This window comes from Ursus americanus, chromosome 1, assembly GCF_024610735.1.
Source record: "Ursus americanus isolate L20-20 chromosome 1, mUrsAme1.1.p, whole genome shotgun sequence".
In the NCBI taxonomy this organism is placed as follows: domain Eukaryota; kingdom Metazoa; phylum Chordata; class Mammalia; order Carnivora; family Ursidae; genus Ursus; species Ursus americanus.
This window is the reverse complement of record NC_142127.1, coordinates 73,115,020-73,128,939: the sequence shown is the minus strand read 5'-3', so window position 1 is coordinate 73,128,939 and position 13,920 is coordinate 73,115,020. Positions and strand designations below refer to the sequence as shown.

The following is a 13,920-nucleotide window of genomic DNA, read 5'->3' as shown; positions in this document are numbered from 1 at the left end:
AGTGTGATTGTGAAAGACAGGCGACCTTTGACTAAATGACATATGAAAAAAATTGGGGGTGGGGAGGAGAGGGAAAAAAAGTCTTAGTAGATTCCCGACAGAAACGTCAGTGAGAAGCAAGTTGAGGGATAAAAATGTCCCCCAACGTTAACTTTATGCTTTGAGCACTGGAGCAAACTATCTGTACAAAAATGGGTTTTGGATAAAATTATTAAAAAAACAAAAGTAATTAAAACCAATTCTTTTCTTGAGTGTGATTTTGTTTTAAAAATGTTTGGAAATAACCACTTGAGGAATATAAAACGAAACCAAACAAAACTTTTGAATCATAATTTATTTGCTGTTTTAAAAAACTAGAAAATCTTAGCAAAAGATAAAAATGCTATTTAAAATTTCTTATTGTCAAAATTAAACATGGTGAAAATAATCGCTTACTTCAGTTGAAATAAGGTCAATACAAAAATCGTGCAGTAAAAAGCTTATGTAATTTGAAACAGAAAAGGCCTTTATTAGGGACAAAACTCAAGGGGAAAAAAAAAAACCACACCGGGCATATATCACAAAACTTTCTAGAATTCTCCTTTTTTAAATCGAAAGAAATTTGTAAAATGTGTTTCTAAATATAAATCTGGAAATACTCAAAATACATTTCTGGTAATAACTCATAGTTTCCGATATTTTCTTTTATGCTAAATGCACCTTTATATATTTTGAGTTCTTTTGCCCAAAATGATAATTTTGTTCACTATCAAAAACGGACAAGAAGAAATTCTAATAATGAGAAAATCAATTAATTTAAAAGGGTCCAGAGTCTGAAAACAAACTAGCCACAATGTACATTTAATTGTACTTAATTGTATACTTTATTTAAGTCACCCTTCTCAGGGGTTTAATAATTTAGAATCAATAGTTCCCTTCAAAACATAATAAAATATTTACACTTTATAAAATATTAACCCATTAACAATACCGCTGTGTTGTTTATAAGAGTGTGACTGAAGTCCCATAATCATGCTGTTGACATAAGCATGTGAGGTTAGCGAAGTGATCCTTCGCAAAATGTAAATGAAGATCTTCAGACAGTAGTGTTTATAAAATAGCTCATTAATGACTTAAGATTGAATCGCTCCAACCATTCGCATCATCAGATATAATAATAGTGACGAATCAGACAGGAAAGATCCTGGCTAAACCATTTGCATTTTTTTTTTCCAGAAGTACTGAAGTCCTAATATCATCATTTCTTCTAAGTTCCTGGACACTGATCCGGAGGAGGATTCTGCAGTTCAACACCAAGGTAAGGAAAGAAATAGCATTATTATCGTTGTTAAGATATTTATAAGAATTGCGCCACTCCCCATTTTGAAAACGGGCTCAAACTTTGACAGTGGTAGTTGCTTTTTGCAAACCCCCCTTCCCATTCCGACGTGAAAGTACAGATTAAAAAAAAAGTTTGTTGATCAAACTTACAGTTTGTTTCTTTGCAGCCAAAACCCTTTTAGCTACCACCACGAGTTGGTTTACTTGAGCCACTTTGTTCTTACAGACTTCGAATTGTGCATTTTCTCTAACCCGTTCATTCAGGGAGGTGGGGGAGTTGGGGTTTGGGGAAATAAAAAACAGGGAAAAGAAAATGCTGCCTAAAATTCCCAGGGTGGCTTCCTGAAGGTTTACTATCTAGCTCTCTTCCTTTCTTCGCTGGCCTCCGACCGCCTCCTGGGTCGCCTCGGGCTCCTTTGGAACTTGGTGGGCGGCGCCTGGGTGCGGGGTTCTCCGGGAACTGGGCGTTGAGACTTAGGCCGGGGCAGGTTTAGTTTCTGGGACCCTTTCTCTTCCAGAGGCTCCCTCTCCTCCCAGGCCTCTGCTTTTGAGGGGATGGCTGCGCGCACGCCACCCACCGGGTAGGTGCGGCGAGTAGACGGCGGCCTACCTCGGGGCACACTAGGCTGACGCGGCTTCCCGCTGTCTGTGCACCGGCCCAAGATTTCCAGAATTACCCCCGAAGCGCGTTTCCCAAAACCGAATTTAGTTTGGCCCTCTGGCGCCGCCGTACAACCAATACTTCTTAAGGGGGACCGGCGGCTCTGGCAGAGAGATGGTGGGGAGTTCTCCGGGTCTGGGGGTTTAGGAAGGAGACACAAGGTGCGCGGTAGGGACTGGAGGTGCCGCCAGAAGAGGGGCTTCACCGGCCTCGAGGAGAGCGGGGACGCGTCCTCATTTTCCCGCCACAGGTCGGGACCACGAGTGTAAGCCGGCACCCCAGGCGTCTTGCGGGGGCCGCGGCCCCTGCCCACGTGCTTTTCTTTAAGGAGGTCCCGCGCCCAAGCGGGACCTCAGGGACAAAAGCGGGGCCCGAGCTCGGCCTGCTCCGCTAGGGCTTGCGCCACCTTAAATGAGCACCGCGGCTGGAGTCGGGCTGCGGGCGGCTGCGGCCGCGGGAGTCGGCAAAAGTTTGTGGCTCAGTTACACCTTCGCGGGACCTGCTGTGGACGCCCCCGCGCGGCCTCCCCCGGGACGAGGAGACCGGGTCCTCACCGCACACTCTGCCCGTAATCGAAGCCTCGTGCCTGAGCCGCTTCGGGTCCCAGGAGTCCCAGACCCGCAGCTGGAGGACCGGCAGCCCCACCGCCCTCACTGCCTCCGCGTCACGGCCTCCAGGAGGCCCGGGCTGAGCTGCTCGAGATGTCGCCGGCGCTGCGAGCGCTCCAGGGACGTCATCCAGGGATGCCCCCCGCCCTGCGTCCCCCACGCAGCCCCCTTTCCTGTCCCACTCGCAGCCCGGCGGGCAGTGCTGGTACTCCTGCCACTCAGGACACCCGGGCTATTGTTCTGGACCCACGGCCGCGCCGGCTCTGAGGGAGAAGCGGCCTTCCCCGCGCGTGCTGCGGTGCGGCGGGCCCGGACGGCCGGCTCCGCGCGAAGGGGGAGCTCACAGGCATCGGGAAAAGTTGCTCGGAGGGGCGGAGGCGGTGGGTGGTGGGCGGAGGCGGTGGGTGGGGGAGGCGATAGCCCTCCTATCTCCAAAGTCGAAAGTACTCGGCGCAGTTAGCAGAACCGGGAGCCGAGGCAGCCGCGGTTGCCTACTGCGCGTCGGTCTGCGCCTCCGCCGGGAAACGAGGCAACCAGCGCCTGCCTTGTCGCCGCCGCCTCCGCGCCGGGACGAGTGCGCCTCGGGGCTGGGCGAGGCAGCCGCGCCCTGGACCCGCCACGAGGAGGAGGACCAGACCCGAGCCCCAGCGCCCGCCTGCACCAGGGCGCAACCACCCGCCGGCCTCGGCCACCGCCTCGCGCGGCACTCGGTTCTCTGCCATCGGTCCTCCGCCGCCCGACGCGCGCGGTCCTCGCCACACAGCTCTGCTACAGCCGACTCTCCCCTTCCTCCTCCACCTTCCTCCCTGCCTCCCACCCGCCCCTCGCCAGTCCCTCTGCCTCCTCCTCAGCCCCGCCGCTGTTTGGGTCGCAGGGCTCACAGTGATTGATTGATTGATGTTTAATTTCCTGCCAGGCGGGGCCCCCCTCCCCCCGCAACCTCCCCAGCCCTCCTCCCCGCCCCCCACTCTCCTCCTTCATTGCGGTGGACCAGTCTGGCTTGGGTTTAGATCTTTCCCCCCCAGCCCCCATCCCGAAATAACGCAGAGACTTCCCCTACCCCCACCCCAAATTATTATTTTGAAGGCGCTAGATCTGGGGACGGAAAGGGGGAGGGGGAGAAATCGGAAACCGAGGACAACCCAAAAGGACTCACTTTGCCTGATGACTCAACGCAACTAATAATCATCTCCCTCTCAGTGTATCTCTCTCTGCGGCTTGTCAGTGAGTCCGGCTCCGGCTGCTGGCGGCGGCGGCCGAGAGGGGAGAGGCTGGAGGTGACAGCTTGGGCGGCCGCCGCGTTTCCTCCCGCGCGCGGTCCCGGGTCCTTGCGCCTTCACGGCTCTCGGTGACACCGGCCCTAAGGCTCCAGCCGCGCCTCCTCGCGAACTAGCAGACCTGCGAAGCGGCAGCACCGGCCCGCCTCCGCCTCCTCCCAGTCCTCAGCCCTTTCTCTCCAGAACGGGTCTCCTTCCCGAAGGTGTGAAAAGGCTTTTTCAGCCTCCTTCTCTCTTTTCCCCTCCTCCGCCGTCTCCTCCCCCGCTTGCTCGGGTGCCCCTTTGGAGGAACCCTCCTTTCCCTCTCCTCCTCCTCCCCCTATCCCCCCCCCCATCATCATCATCATAACAACCATCTCTGCAGTAGAAGACACCCTGACCCAGGACCTTAAACGTTAGGACCTGGGAAAGAGGAAAAGGGGAAGGAGTAAAGAGGAAAGAAGACTAGGAGAACACTGCAAGGCAAAGCACCAGAAACTTTCCACCCTGGATTCTCTACTTTTGCTCCATGGACAGAGCCTCAGCCAGCCAAGTTACAGACAGACCGTGAGCAGTAAGTACGCAGGGCTAGGACTCCCACTTCCAAGCTCGGGAGTTCGGGGAAGCCCCGGGTCCGGCTAAGTTCCCTCCCGGCAGCTCTCGCCCTCTTGGACAGCGCAGCCGAGGGAGTGCGGGCGGAACCTTAGCCCGCAGCCCTCCCGCTCGGTCTGTGCATCTCTCGCATCTCTCCTCTCACCTCCTCTCTGCCACCCCCACCTTGTCTCCTTGACACGCGGCTTCTCCCACGGCGAGAGCACCCGCGAGGATTCCTAGCGCACTTTGTTGTGCCGGGCTCCTGCTTCTCGGGGATGTCAGTGACAATGTGAGTGCCGTTTCATCAGGTGTTTCCTCCTCTTCCGCCGCCCCCCAAAATCCAGGGGTGCCGAGATCTGCGGGTTCCTTGAGGAGCGCGCTGTCAGCCAAGAGACCCAGAGGAAAACTTTTTGGAGAATTTTTTAAATTGGGGTTGATGAAGGTTGCTCCTTAACCTAATAATTTAAATGCTTTTTGCTTTTGTGTTTTATGCTGAATAGCTTTTAAAAAATCACTTAGGATCGGAAGAACGTAAGAACGTTCCAAAATAATGATTGTAGCCCCCGCCATTGTGATGAAGGTTGTTCTGGAGAGTGTTCTGATGAATACCTCTAAATGTTTTTGGATGCTCATTAATGTGGAATTGGGGTTGGTTTTGTGCAAAGTGTGTTTGTGCCTCAAGACTTGCTCGGTAAAGGTAAAAGCGGGGATTCAAGGAGTCCTTATGCCAGGCCTTTGGCTCCTGCCCCGCCATTCACAGCACATTCATCATGTGGTTAATTCGGTTTCTTATGGACTTGTGTACATCCCCCACCCCCTCCTCGAGTGGGTGAGATGTCTTTTTATGAAGTTCACTTCTTCCGCAACCCTGACCCCCACATGGCGAGGCTGTCTCATCCGAGAACGGCTTATGCCAACCCTGTCCCAATGAATGGGCCACTTCTGGGCGCCCCTGGGCGCTGGCCTGATAATCGTCGCCGAGAGCTAACTCCTGGAGAGCGACTGGGCAGTGCCGCAGCACCTCGAGCTTCCTTTGGGCCGCCTAGTGTAAGGTGGGGACCCGCTTCCCGGCTCGGGCCCCTCAGGCAGCGTGGGAGGAAGTTTGTGTGGCTGTGGTGCAGCGCTCTGCCACTGGCCTGAACGTCTATCACGTGTGTGAGCGGTTTTCCCTCTTTTTTTTTCCCTCCCCCTTCCCTCCCCCCCCGCCCCCTCCCTAGGTCCCTGCGCGTTTTATTGCGACCTGCCGGTGGGAACTTTGTCTCCGAGTCGGAGCAGCATGGAGCGGCGGAGCGAGAGCCCGTGTCTGCGGGACAGCCCCGACCGGCGGAGCGGCAGCCCCGACGTCAAGGGGCCTCCCCCGGTGAAGGTGGCCCGGCTGGAGCAGAACGGCAGCCCCATGGGAGCCCGCGGGAGGCCCAACGGCGCCGTGGCCAAGGCCGTGGGAGGTAACAGCCCGGAGCGGGGAGGCGCGCGCAGCCCCGCGGCCCGGCGATAATGGCCCGGGTGTCAGGGTTCAGGTTGATTAGGCGCTGTCGCGGTGTAGGATTACAGGAAGTGAATTCCAGGTTGCCAAATAATGCCCCCGTCGCCTCTCATCTGCAACTGGTAGCTTCATCTAGAGTTAAAACAAGAAAGTGGTTTACCCAGAGGGTGGCATTTTTTGGGCACTTTGCCACTGTGTGCTGAGGTGTTGGCAGGTTTATGTCACAGCCAGCTAACTGTTTCTAGATTTTCCTAGAGAGCTTTTTAGTGATTTAACTCTTTTGCTTTGCCTCAGAGTATCTGTTGTAGAGATGAAGTTTAGGTGCGATCGCTTTTGTGGACTAGTTTTTAATGCTCAGGAGCAAGAGTGTTGGTGTTACTTTGTAGTTAGGACAGTGCTTCGAGATAAATTAGTAACAACTGGGAATATATCCTGACACATTTCAAGTGGGAAATAAAGAATCATTATGAATCTGTCAGGCCCTTAGAGGCTTTAAGGTCACCGTTTTTCTATAAAGTTTAAAGTCATATGCATTTTTAACTTTGTTATAAATCATAGCACAACAGGTAAAAATAGCAGAGTTGTTTTAATGGCTACATGCTGTTTACCTTTCCAAGAATTTAATATTATTTAAAGAAAAGCTTTTGTAGATTTTACTACTTAAACACCACTTTCTTTTAAAGTGATTAGGAAAAAAATTTTACAAAATAAAGATACACAAGAAATGTAAACATTATTAAAAATTTTGAGGCTTATGCCATTTACTTAGTTGTTTTCTACATATAAAATGCACAATTCAACGTGGCATGCAGGTTTTTTGTGTTTGAGAGCAACCATTAGTTTAAATCTTTTTTTGCTTCTACAGGTTTTTTCCCCTAATATTTTCAGCAGTAGCTTATTTAACATAATTCTTTATATTAGCCTGCCTGAAATGATGCAAAACTGTGGCAAAACTTAATGATAAGCTCCAACCCCATGTTCTAAATAGCCATAGTATGTATTTCAAAGTAAAGACTTAAGTCTAAATGTCCATGCCCTTTTAAAGAGTTAAAACAGACATTTTATAAAATAACACGTTTCTATTTTTACTTGGTTTGCTATTATTATTTCTTCATGGTAGACATTCAGGATGGTTTGCCTTAGTTCCTTACATTAATCATCTCCCTTGAGAAGCACTAGTTCTCACCATTTTTAAAGCTTTAAAAAATTATTTGGCTATACATTGAGGGTTAGGTATCTTATATTTTATGGACTTTAAGATATACTTTAATAAAGCAAAAGAAAACTTGATAGTTCTGCGACCCACTTTTTAAAAGTGGTGTTTATTTATGTTATCTTAAGACTAGAACAATTAATTTCAGAACTTCTTGTAACATCTTTAGTGTATGCATATAAGAAAGAAAAATATATAGTGAATGTGATAAAAGCAAGTGTAAGATGATATAAGTGCTGATACTATTGATTGAAAAACTGGGCAATCCTTAGGAGATGTGTTCTCAAAGTGGCCTTATGCACACAGAAAAAAATTTGGACTTGAAATTTTGGTTTCTTTCTGAAGACCTACTAAAATTCACTAAATTGAAAGAAGTCTCTAAACATTTTAGAACGTAATTGTTAACAATTGTGATTCCTTAAAACAAGTGGTTTTTTTTTTTTTTTTTCCTAGAGCATATCAATTTCCTTGACCAGGGATACCTTTTGTGTAAAATAGTGGTTGCATTTCTTATTTTCCGAGACTGTAATTTACATTTGACCATTTATTATAAATTTGATATAAAGCAGAATTAAGTCTTCAGGAAGAATAATGGATTTGTTTCAACAAGCTGCTTCAGTCATCTTTTCTGAGCTTTTATTTAGTAATATCAAAGGTCTTATTAGTTGCTTTCCAAACTGAAAATAGATGTCATTAGTTTGTCTCAGTAAGTACTACGTATATAGTAAAGTGGTTAAAAGAGTTTACATATGGTGGGTTTAAAAAAAATTTTTCAAGAAAGATTTTGCTCTATATAGCATAATAGATTATTTGGAAAGATTTTAATTTAGAAAACTTTAAAATATAACAACTTAGAACATAAAATTTTAACAGTGTAAAGTTTTCGTTGAATGTTAATGTTGGTTTTGGGGTTTAAGTTTATATAGTTTCCTAATGTACATTGAGATGGTGATCATTTCTTTGTAACTTTTAATCATGTGTATAGATTGGAGAAAAAGCAAAGCCTTTTAAAAAATACACATTTTAAATTTAAAAAGAATGTTTAAAATACATTTCTAGTTAGCAGTTCTTTGTAATTTAAAGACTTTTTGGAACATAGAGTAAATATAAAATAGATTATATTTCTCTCACCTTACCTTCCTTTGTTTAAATTTTCTTCATGAAGCAATATAATAAGCATAGACAGCTACGAAATATTTATAACTATCATTTATTGCCATTTTCAGATTTATTATAATCTTGTCAGTGTTGTAAAGATGGTTATAATAATGTTTTAAAAATAGAGCTCAAAATTTGGGAGGATGTATTTGTTAATCTTTAGTGATTCTCTTTCTTAAAAGCTTTCCCCCTAAAAACAGGGGAGATCATTAAGTTAATTGGTTGCTCAATAACATGGCAATTTATCTTACTATTTTTGATAAACAGTGAGGTGAATAAATATTTCTGAATGCATTGGTTGCAATAGTAAATTCTGTTGCCATGCTTCCACATTTTTAGAGAGAGACAGTTTGGTATGTTTTTTGATGAGAATGTGTTTGTTAAAAAAAGAGAAATAATTTTAGTGTCTGGATTTAACTAGTTGAGGTGGTAGATACGCTATCACAGTCTTCAAGGTTGCATTTTAATAGGGGACTTAAAAGTTAGTGTGCTGTTTACAATGTGGTTAGCTTTAGAAGACTATTAGAAAGTAGATCAGTTTTGCTGTGTCTTCACAACACTTTCTAGGATGTTTTTGTTCATATCTGAATAGTATGTTTTAAAGCATGTATGTAATAAAATAAGTGCTCAGATGTGTATGACAGTCAGCCCTTATAGAATGTCCCCAGGAAAAAAAAAAGGCTAATATCTCTTTAAAAAACATATGAAGGCTGGGAGAGAGTTTAGAGCAAGCAAGAGCACCGTGGTGTTGACAGCTTTATATCCCTGCTGGGTAACATTCACTTACTAGAATTGGCGTCCCCTCTCAGCTAGTAATTCACTCCATAAGGATTTTGAAAAAGGATGATTAATGGTGGGGAAATTTATATTTGTGAAATTGTTGATTAAAACTTACAGATCTACTTGAAGATTTAGAAAAAGAAGATTATTAAGGATGACGAAAATAAGAATCAGATGATCCTTTTTACCACCATTAACATAAGTACCTAAAATGTTCTGCTGTGTGTAGTGCTTCAGCCACGAAACGTACAGCATAAAATGAAAGTGATGCCAGTCAAGTTTCCAGAGGAAGCAAGGCGTTCTGCTTTCCTCCTGGACTGCTGAAAGGCGCTGGCCAGTTGTGCTTTAATAGCAATAAATTATTGTGCCTCATTCATTGTTAACACAAGCATTTTCATTTTTAAATGTTTGGCTTAAAGAAGAACTTTCAGACAGCTTTATTTAAACTGAATGAACAGCGCTTGAGTATACCAGATGGTGTATTTGCTGATAGGAGGCATTAAACATCAGAAATCTTTTTGATATTTTTCATTTTCCTGTGAATTTTGATAATTTTTTGGTGTTAAATGTTCTAGATTTTAGGGGAAAATGTTTGAACACTGGGAATATGTTTTAGGGATATTTACTGTTTTTGAAAAAAGTTTGCTTTTTTTTTGGAAAAGAATTTGTTTTTAAAATAATGATTTAATTTTGTTGAGAAATTGCCTGTTAAAGTTATCTTATAAACTAGTTGACCCAAAGTATGCCTATTCTTCTTGCTAATAGGGAGCCCTTTGAAGAACATAACTGTCTTGTTACAAGGGGAAAAAAATCATTATGCAATACACACTGATGTATTCAAATAGGAAAGCAAATGTGATCACGATTGTTGGGCAGGGCCTCATTTAGAGCTGAACATTGTCTACAACAACAGTTAGTTTAATTGTCTACATGTGGAACATTTCCTTTTAGATTAAAAGAAAGGCGGTTCAGGTCAGGTGCAGTCACCATATTAGCAATTATAGGGAGACATTTTACTTTTTGAAAGGAGTGCAGATATGAAAGAGTATAGATATTGACATATTAAAATGTAGAAAATACTTGGAAATTTAGAACCATATTATCAACCTGGGTAAAATGACAAAAACTCATTAAATTTATTTTAGTCAAGGATGAACCCCATTATGCTTGTAGGGAGGCCTCATGTTATTATTTCAAAAGAGAAAAGATTGTATTTCCCTTTTACATTCAACTTTTTTTTTTTTTTTCTTTTAAGGGTTTAGGATCTTTTAAATAGAATGAACTTAGGCTTTGGGGTCATCCAACAATCTAGCATTCCTCTGTAGTTTTGCTGAGGTAGAAAAATAGCCCTTCTCTAAAGTGTTTTTAGTCCTTGGCCTGTTATTAAAATAAAGATATACTTGGTTAAAAAAATATATGCAATGGAACATACACATTAAACAGAACATAGGGTATCCGCCCCTCAAAGTCCTGAGCATAATTTGATGTTTCAAGTAATTTTGGAAGCCTTGTGTTCCATCAACAGAAACCCACTGACCATTATATATTCAAGATCATCTGCAATGAAATGTGTGTGTATGTGTGTTGGAGCTACATAGATGTCCCTTAGGGCATCTGTTTTTTAACCCCTGTAGAAAATAAGCAATATAATCCTTTCCCAGGGGGTTGTGACTAGTAGAATCAGTCTTGTGTGTATGTGTGTGTGTGTATATATATATATATATATCTTGTATATATATTATTATATTTATGTATATATAAACAGACTTATTGTCATTTATTAAAGATCTAGGAATATGAATTTGAGTTATTTTAAGAATATGGAAATCAGTTTTATTCCAGGCAAGACAGGGTAATTATTTGGTATATCTGGTAAGCAGTCAGGTTTGGTGGTCTACTTTAATAGTTTAAAACCTTTATTTTTCTTTTTTAAAAAGAGAATTCAGCATAGAGACTCCGTATGCATATATAAAAAAAGACATTAACAGGACTAGATGAATTCCAAATTGTATTATCTTTTTAGGTCTTTTTAGAGTGTTTAGGTTTCTGTTGAGATAAAAATGGTATCTTCACCTTTAAAAAAGTTTCTTATAACTAATAATCTCACATTAGGTACATAAATATGTTAATAATTTATTTTATTTCAGAAAGCCAAGCTTTATCCTACGTAGCGTGTAAATTAACAAAAAGTCCTTTATATTCTTTTATCTAATAAGTAGGCTTTTTTAAAAACCTATGTAACTAATGTGTGATAAGAGTACTTTTTGCTATCATCCTTATATGAATGCTGAGGTACAATGGCATTTTGGAACATATTTAAAGATGGAGCATTTGACAAAAGTTGTATGTGTAACAGTTTGTCAGTGAAAAGTGACAAGTGGGAAATGACAAATGAAATGTTGGCATCATCGCTCTTTATTTTGATAAAAATGTCTCAATTTGCAGTGATATAATACTGTTTCATATTATTTCATGAGTTGTGTGAGATGCATAAGGGGAATTTAGATTTTGTGAACGGAAAATTAGCAGCCCAAACTCTTTTCAGAAGCTTTGGCAGCACGGTCTCGCCGCCCCCCCCCCCCCAAGAATAAGAACAGCAGTGAAATATTGGATCTAACCCATACATTTTAACTCATTATTTTGAAAGAAAGAAAGAAAGAAAGAAAGAAAGAAAGAAAGAAAGAAAAGTGAAAATGGTTTCAAGTAGAAGACCTTTGTGCTTAGCTCGAAAAATGAAGAGAGTCTGCCTTTTAGCTTCCATTCTTTTCTTTATAGTGATTTTAAAATGAGTGATTTCCCTCTACTGACTTTGATTATATGGGGCCTTTCTCACTTCCAATCGCCACTACTCTCTAGCATTAATTTAGGGTGCCAGTAAAGAGAGTTGTGAATTCCTTTTATTTTAAAGTGCAATAGAGGTTTGAAAATGTCTATGTGTTAAAAATGGATTTTTATATACAAAGGATTCATCATCCTACTACTTACGGGTAATGTGATAGATATTTCAAAGTCCAAGTAGACGGCCCTGAGTGGAATTGAGGTATGAGTTAAAACAAAAGCCAGTTGAGTACTTACAGATTTCCAAAAAAGCACAGGCATAGCCTCTATAGTGTGTTCTTTTCCATTTTCTGAAGTCACATTGGTTCCCTTATTGTCAGTGATCAGCCAAACATTTATTTTCTTCTTTTACATGAAACAAACCCTACAAGCACCTCATGCTACACAGTGTTTATATAAAAATGTTCCCTGCTGGAGTTTTCAAAAGATGGAACTCTATGTATTTTTTTGTTTTCAATTAGCAGAATTGTTTTGCTGTTTAATAGCCAGTGATTTTAAAATTGTGGCAAAACCAGTATAATGAAGTGAAAGGCCAAATCAGAAATGGTCTTCTACAACTTGTATATTTTTCTTCCCATTTGCAAAATTTTACTCATTACATATTTTTTAAGAACTAGGTAAAAATGACCTAATATGGAATCAATGTGCCTTAGATATATAATTATGGCAATGGGCTTTATGGGATGTATTTTTTCCATTTTTCATTGATGTGTGTACCTTTAAAACTTTAAAAATAAACTAGTGAATATTATAGTTACTAGTTTGGCAAATGCTTAAAATGAAGAAAAGAGTATTAGTAGAAATTCTAAGAATTTGAACCTTGCAAAAAAGTTATCAGCAAATTATGGCAGCCGTATTGTGGTAAGAATGTTCTTTATTTGTGGTTATGACACATTAGGACAGTAAAACTCTGGGAGAAGTAGATTTCCATTTTAGTTGCTCACGATATAAGGCAAATTTGGATCTTTCCTTAACTAGTTGTCTTACCGTTGGAATGGAGTTTTCTGTCTTAGCACGGTGGGTTATTAAATGATAGCATTTAACATAACAACAGAGATTAAAAAGTTCAGGGGAAACACTGCAATCTACCACTTATAAAAAAGTATGCATTTCACACCACAGTAACTGTTTGGTGCCCACTGATGGTTGCACAGTTACTGAAATGTGCCCAGCAGCTCAGTGACTTTATTTGTTGAAGATTTGCACAGATATGGAAAAAAAAATTAATAGAGACTCTAGTTAGAGCAAATGTTTTCCAAAGCACTAAGATCTGACAGAGGTGATTTGCATTTTTCATAGAAACAATTTTAATTTCATCATGTTCAGCAGAGATATCATTTTCTTTCTTTAAAACAATTTTTTAAGTTGTTTTTATATTTGGCTGGAAAGCTAGTGTATCAGTTCTTTTATGACTGAATATGATTGATTTTCAAATTTCTTGATTATTCCCTATATTAAAATTGCATATTTTCATTGCATTTGTTCCAGTTCTTTATATGTATAAGGAAAGGCAAAATTGATAGCTTATTAGGAAAAAGCATTCATATCAAAACTCCTTAAATGGCAGTGTTTTCAAAACATTATAGTTTTTTGGTTAACAGAACAAGAACTTTCTTTTATCATAATCCAAAGATGCTAACAGAGCAGCATGATAAATGTCTCTTTAAGTGTCATAGTAAAAGAAAATGACTTGCCTTCTGAGGCAGTGGAGAGTTTATGTTGTTTTGGACCTATTTCCCAAGCAGTGATCGAAAACAGATTACAATAACAATTATACAGTCAGAAGATGCAATATCCATTTCTGCTTTAATTGAGTGAAAGAATAATAAAAACATCATTAAGAAAAATGAGGTGGACCTGTCACACAATGTACAAATTTTTAGTCTTGGAGAGGATGCAGAATAACTGAAATGCTTTTCACTTACTTTGTTGTGTTTATTAGCTAAAATCTGTTTTGGGGAGAGACCATTTGGTTCTTGATCCTCCCTGGGAAGTTGGGAGAGGAGCCC

The 13,920-nt window shown here is 41.9% G+C and overlaps 1 protein-coding gene across 3 annotated transcripts in view; it reads left to right on the top strand.

The window, feature by feature from the left end:
• The first annotated feature begins 1,215 nt into the window (after nt 1-1,215).
• Nucleotides 1,216-13,920, top strand: part of SATB2 (SATB homeobox 2) — a 217,613-nt gene continuing 204,908 nt past the window's right edge. Inside the window, exons 1-2 of one of the 3 annotated variants that reach the window (XM_045806408.2) lie at nt 1,216-1,297; nt 5,657-5,884. In XM_045806408.2, coding sequence (XP_045662364.1) covers nt 5,716-5,884 — 169 coding nt within the window. In that variant the 5' untranslated portion in view covers nt 1,216-1,297; nt 5,657-5,715. Of the gene's footprint in view, nt 1,298-4,209; nt 4,420-5,656; nt 5,885-13,920 lie in introns of those variants that run through there. The other 2 variants (XM_045806409.1, XM_045806407.2) reach the window with 2 other exon arrangements.